The sequence below is a fragment of the Salvelinus sp. IW2-2015 genome, linkage group LG24 (genome assembly GCF_002910315.2).
Source record: "Salvelinus sp. IW2-2015 linkage group LG24, ASM291031v2, whole genome shotgun sequence".
Taxonomy (NCBI): domain Eukaryota; kingdom Metazoa; phylum Chordata; class Actinopteri; order Salmoniformes; family Salmonidae; genus Salvelinus; species Salvelinus sp. IW2-2015.
The window spans coordinates 7,967,639-7,974,517 of record NC_036864.1 but is presented as its reverse complement, the minus strand read 5'-3'; the positions used below and the strand labels follow the sequence as shown (position 1 = coordinate 7,974,517).

Below are 6,879 nucleotides of genomic sequence, written 5' to 3'. Positions count from 1 at the left end.
CAGGTAGAGCAGAGTCGGGGTGGTGGGGGTCGTTCCTCTGAAAGGGACGCCCCAACTGGTGAATGGGTATGTGGGTAACCCAAGCGCCACTCACCCCTCTCAGCCACCTCGCCATAAGCGGGCAAAGACGGGTGGGATAGCGTTACCCATTGTCCCTCTCAACCGAGATAATATTGTCTCCGCAGTGCGCCAGCGAAACACAGGAATGCCAGGGAAGAGTTGCAAGGAGAGAGGGATGAATGAAGTCCCAATGGAGGGGTGGACGAAGCGTGAGGGAGACCCAGAATCCAGGCACTTTGGTCGGGGAGAGACTGACACAGGAAGCCCCTCCCTCTCCGTCTCCCCACACAGCACACCTGGGAGATAGAGCCACAAAACAGGCGCCACCCCACCCTATCCGATGTCCTGCCCTTCCAATCTATAGGAATATGAGTAATCATGTACCTGCCCTGTTATAGTTTTTGTATGCATGACACAATTGGTCAACGGAAATAGTGCATTATGCTGCCACGAATGCTTCTGTATGGGAATACATGTTATGTATGCAAGACATGTGTAGTAAAGTAATGCTCCGTAGCACATGCTCTGTACGCACAGAGATGATACATCGTTTAGTGATCTGCATGCATGGTTGGATGGAAATTGATTTTTGGGGGGTTGTCTCTCTCTCTCTCTTTTCTGTACCTCAGTGGGTTTCTCTCTCCCTCTCCTTCACCTGCTCTGACTCAATCCACCTCTTTACCTCTTTTCTTTTATCCCTGTTTCTCTTTCATTCTCTCTTTTTGTTGTCCCACACTGACAGTGGTGAGTGATTGAGACAATCACACACTTATCTGTCCATCTCTCTCTCTCTCTCCCTCTCTCTCTCTCTCTCTCTCTCCCTCCCCCTCCTTCTCTCTGGACATCCATCAGTGCCCAGGGTACCATTACTCAGGCAGGCTCAGACAGCAGCAGTGGTGAATAGTTTTACAGCTGTACTTATCCACGGGAGCGCCATTCCGCAACACACCGGCAACATCCCCGCACCAGGCCCTCGCTCGCTCAGAGGGGGCGTTCGCGAACACAAGACGCGGCGCAACACGCTTACGGGATGATGAATGACCATTGTGGCGCTGCATTGGATGAGTAACGGCTGTAAAATCGAGAGGGGAATTCTCGTTGCATCTCCCTCCGGTGTATGAACGGTGGAACTACGAGACTGTGTGGCTGTTGCGTGAATTTACAGGCCTGTTCCAGGGTTTATGAGGGCACAATAATATTACTTTATTGAGATGTAGAGGACATCAGGCTGTTACAGATGATGAGGACAATAGCACATGAAGATAGATAGGGGGGGGCTACTGTGTGTGGAGCACTCTGTGTGTGTGTGTGTGTGTGTGTGTGTGTGTGCTGTCTCTTATACACATCTAGATGTGTATAAGAGACAGGTATACAAGAACGAGAGAGGGAAGACAGGGAAAGAGAGGTGGAGGAACAGAAGAGTGAGAGGGGGAGAGCTATAAGTTTAGGCTAAGGGGGGATTTGTTTGGCGTCTTTAAGGAGGGACTATTTTTAAGCGACCTTTCTACGCGTTCGCTGGAACAGCTTCTCAGATTAACTTAAGACCCTGCAGTCGTCCCTAACATACCCCCAATATCCCACAACGCACCACTGCATGCATATAAACATCTACAAACATCCCAACAACCGCTTAGAGACCCTAAATGGACGCCTTGACGCTTTTCACTAGCTTAGTCCACAACAGAAACATGACTATCTATTACATATAAAGGTTTTAACTGAGCTTAAAGCCAGGGAACCATAAATTTCCCACCACAGCTATAATTGAAAGGAGAAGGGGGGGGGGGGTGTTATTCAGGTAAAGACCAGAGTTGGGGCGGTGGGAGGCGTTCCCCTGAAAGGGACGCACCAGCTGGTGAATGGGTGCGTGGGTAACCCAAGCGCCACTCACCCCTCTCAGCCACCTCTCCATAAGCGGGTCGAAGACTTGTGGGGCTCTTTCATGGTGAGGGATAAGCCCCTGGCTCAGGGAGGGCAGCCCTGTAGGGAGAACCCGTTGTAATAGAGAACCCTGCCCATTGTTTTCAAAACACCCACACCCTGAGCCAGGAGGGAGGGAGGGAGATGAGGAGGGATGGAACGGGGGACACAATTATACCCTATCTTAGGGGTACTCAACTCTTACCCTACGAGGTCCGGAGCCTGCTGGTTTTCTGTTCTACCTGTAATTAATTGCACCCATCTGGTTCCCCAGTTCTAAATCAGTCCTGATATAGAGGAACATATAAAAATGCAGTGGAACCTGGTTTCACCCAACTACACTAGGACATTGTGGAATTTTGAGATGGCTGGACGTTTCTTTTAGTTAGATTTTTTGGTTGTTCATTTATAGCACCAGATACCATTTCCCTGTGCTCTTTGGCCTGTGCCCTGCATGGCCAGTTGTTTATTGGGTAGCCCCAGTAAAGCAGAGAGAAAGAGGCGAGCTTTCTGAGCAGAGCAGAACATGACTGGCATTTATGTTTATTCATAGCACAGAACAAAAATAGACAGCCTAAAGGACAGCCCCCACACATAGAGCTGCAGCATAGAGCTGCAGCATAGAAATACAGCATATAGAGAATCAGTGCGCACTCACCTCGTCATACGTCCACACCCCACTGGCCAACTCTACACAGAAGATCACCAACAGACTGCCAAAAAGACTGAGGAGTAAGAGACGAAGAGAGAGAGAGAGAGAGAGAGAGAGAGAGGAGAGAGAGAGAGAGAGAGAGAGAAGAGAGAGACGAGGAGAGAGAGAGAGAGAGAGAGATAATGTTAGTGTGAGGCTAGACAGAGATGTACTGTGCAGTGTCTTGTCTGAGTGATTGATCGTCATGGTGGATGGTGGGAGAAATGCTTCACACACAATGAGTAGTGATGTATGTCTTCATCTCCAGGACCCTGTTCCACTCATGTCACATACACACCACATCACACTGACAACATTACACCACTGACAAACACATTACACACCACACCTTTTCCACAATTTCACATAAAGAAAAAAACATAAAAGGTTCAATCTTTCAGACTTTCATGTAAACACAACTGTGCAAACCAACACACACACCCACACACACAACACACACACACACATACACACACACATATACACACAGGTCTTATGAAGAGTGATGCGTGTGTCAGCCATTCTATTGGGGGCATGTTAGTGGTACAGGGTATGTCTGACAGCCTGTTTGTTTGGAGTGTAAATATTATTGGCAGACAGATGGCTCTGCCTTCTTTGTTAGTGCTACACTCCATTTAGAGCAGGCCAGTCCCAAACAACACAGACACACACTCACACACTTCTCACCCAGAAACTCATCTCACCACTCCAAAAACATCTCCCCGGTCTTCTCTCTGTGGACCTTTCACCCTTCGAACCCCCTCTAACACACTCCTTCACACACATACCAAGACATACACAAACAGTTACATCAATACTTCACCATTCTACAAGGACGATTTCCAGGGTGTACGAGAATATGAAACTTCCCTGGACCCCTCTAGCTTCAATATCACTGAGGATACAAACATTAAGAACACCTGCTCTTTCCATTGACATAGACTGCACCAGGTGAATCCAGGCGAAGCTATAATCACTTATTGATGCCACTTGTTGAATACACTTCAATGTAGGAGGAGACAGGTAAAGAAGAATTTTAAGCCTTGAGACAATTGAGACATGGATGTGTACGTGTGCCATTCAGAGGATGAATGGGCAAGACAATAAAAATTTAAGTGCCTTTGAACAGGGTATGGTAGTAGGTGCCAAGTGCACTGGTTTAAGGGTGGCCAAAAACTGCAATGCTGCTGGGTTTTTCACGCTCAACAGTTTCCTGTGTGTATCAAGAATGGTCTACCACTCAAAGGACATCCAGCCAATTTGACACAACTGTGGGAAGCATCGGAGTCAACACAGGCCAGCAGCTGTGTGAACGCTTTCAACCCTTGTAGAGTCCATGTCCAACAATTGAGGGAAAAGAGGAGTGCAACTCAATATTAGGAAGGTGTTCTAATGTTTGTGCATCAGTGTATTACCTTCTCACAGAATGTGTCTTTTATGTTCACACATTCATTTCACGAGGAAGCTCTCTCTCTCTCTCACAACACAACACACACCACACACACACACACACACACACACACACACACCACCACACACACATCAAAACAACCACACACACACACACACACACACACACACACACACACACACACACACACACACACACACACCCACACACACACACAGAGGTTAGATAGTGTTGCAGTTGTTTGAATGGAATGTCAAGGCTTTCCAAGAAAGGATTTCCTCCTGTGTAGAGAGACTTACAGCATACTTCCCTTCCCTCGCTGATACCAATTAACACGTATACAAGAACGAGAGAGGAAGACAGGGAAGAGAGTTGGAGGAACAGAAGAGTTAGGGGGAGAGCTATAAGTTTAGGCTAAGGGGGATTTGTTTGGCGTCTTTAAGGAGGGACTATTTTTAGCGACCTTTCTACGCGTTCGCTGGAACAGCTTCTTCAGATTAACTTAAGACCTGCAGTCGCCTAACATACCAATAATCCCACAGACGCACACTGCATGCAATACATCATAAACAAACATCACACAAACCGCTTAGAGACCCTAAATGGACGCCTTGACGCTTTTCACTAGCTTAGTCCACAACAAGAATACAAACTATCTATATAACATATAAGGTTTTAACTGAGCTTAAAGCCAGGGAATCAATTACCCACCACAGCTATGATTGAAAGGAGAAGGGGGGGGGGGGGTGTTTTCAGGTAGAGAGAGTCGGGGTGGTGGGGGTCGTTCCTCTGAAAGGGACGCCCCAAACTGGTGAATGGGTATGTGGTGTAACCCAAGCGCCACTCACCCCTCTCAGCCACCTCGCCATAAGCGGGCAAAGACGGGTGGGATAGCGTTACCATTGTCCCTCTCAACCGAGATAATATTGTCTCCGCAGTGCGGCCAGCGAAACACAGGAATGCCAGGAAGAGTTTGCAAGGAGAGAGGGATGAATGAAGTCCCAATGGAGGGGTGGACAAGCGTGAGGGAGACCCAGAATCCAGGCACTTTGGTCGGGAGAGACTGACACAGGAAGCCCCTCCCTCTCCGTTCCCCCACCACACACCTGGGAGATAGAGCCACAAAACAGGCGCCACCCCACCCTATCCGATGTCCTGCCCTCCAATCTATAGGAATATGAGTAATCAGTACCTGCCTGTTATAGTTTTGTATGCATGACACAATTTTGTCAACGGAAATAGTGCATTATGCTGCCACGAATGCTTCTGTATGGAATACATGTATGTATGCAAGACATGTGTAGTAAAGTAATGCTCCGTAGCACATGCTCTGTACGCACAGAGATGATACATCGTTAGTGATCTGCATGCATGGTTGGATGGAAATTGATTTTTGGGGGTTGTCCTCTCTCTCTCTCTTTCTTACCTCAGTGGGTTTCTCTCTCCCTCTCCTTCACCTGCTCTGACTCAATCCACCTCTTTAACTCTTTTCTTTTATCCCTGTTTCTCTTTCATTCTCTCTTTTTGTTGTCCCACACTGACAGTGGTGAGTGATTGAGACAATCACACACTTATCTGTCCATCTCTCTCTCTCTCTCCCTCTCTCTCTCTCTCTCTCTCTCCCTCCCCCTCCTTCTCTCTGGACATCCATCAGTGCCCAGGGTACCCATTACTCAGGCAGGCTCAGACAGCAGCAGTGTGAATAGTTTACAGCTGTACTTATCCACGGAGCGCCATTCCGCAACACACCGCACATCCCCGCACCAGGCCCTCGCTCGCTCAGAGGGGGCGGTCGCGAACACAAGACGCGGCGCAACACGCTTACGGGATGATGAATGACCATTGTTGGCGCGGATGCATGGATAGTAACGGCTGGTAAAATCGAGAGGGGAATTTCTCTTGCATCTCCCTCCGGGTGTGATGAACGTGGAACTACGAGACTGTGTGGCTGTTGCGTAATTTACAGGCCTGTTCCAGGGTTTATGAGGGCACAATAATATTACTTATGAGATGTAGAGGACATCAGGCTGTTACAGATGATGAGGACAATAGCACATGAAGATAGATAGGGGGGGTACTGTGTGTGGAGCACTCTGTGTGTGTGTGTGTGGGTGTGTGTGTGTGTGTGTGTGTGTGTGTGTGTGTTGTGTGTGTGTGTGTGTGTGTGTGTGTGTGTGTGGTGTGTGTGTGTGTGTGTGTGGTTTGTGTGTGGTGTGTGTGTGTGTGTGTGTTTGTGTGTACCCGTGCGTGCGTGCCTGTATTTCAGGTTGTATAAATGTGTAACTAACACATAGCTAAAGAAAATCTTTCCAGAGATCTACAGCAATTACAACCCACTTCTCAACTAAACCCGAGCTCATCCAGTTTCCACACACCACACACAACACACAATACATACAACATACAATACATAATACATACATACATACATACATACATACATACATACATACATACATACATAACATACATACATACATACACCGCTCATTTCATTCAGACACGTACCCAGGAACAGGAGTAGAAGGTTGCATTTCAGTGTGCCGCAGTAGCCACCATGCCACGATGACAGAAAACAACACACTGCAATGATGACGGGATGACACAGCCGGAGAATTACGTGAACTGCTGCTTCCTCCAGCCTACAAGAGAGAGAGGCGGAGAGGGGGGGGGGGGGGGGGGGGGGGTAACTTGGCAGACTTTTTGTTTATTTATCTATCCATCTGCTATTGCTCTCCCTCTCCCCTCCCTCTTCTCTCCCTCTTCTCTCTCTCTCTCTCGTGTGCCTGGCATTATA

The 6,879-nt window shown here is 48.0% G+C and overlaps 1 protein-coding gene across 1 annotated transcript in view; it reads right to left on the bottom strand.

Moving 5' to 3' along the window:
* The window catches only part of LOC111951258 (tetraspanin-12-like), a gene marked incomplete at its 5' end in the record, with an annotated part of 30,344 nt that overhangs the window by 22,374 nt on the left and 1,091 nt on the right, over positions 1–6,879 (bottom strand). The window contains 2 exon segments of the mRNA XM_023969296.3: positions 2,639–2,705; positions 6,599–6,724. Coding sequence (XP_023825064.2) covers positions 2,639–2,705; positions 6,599–6,724 — 193 coding nt within the window.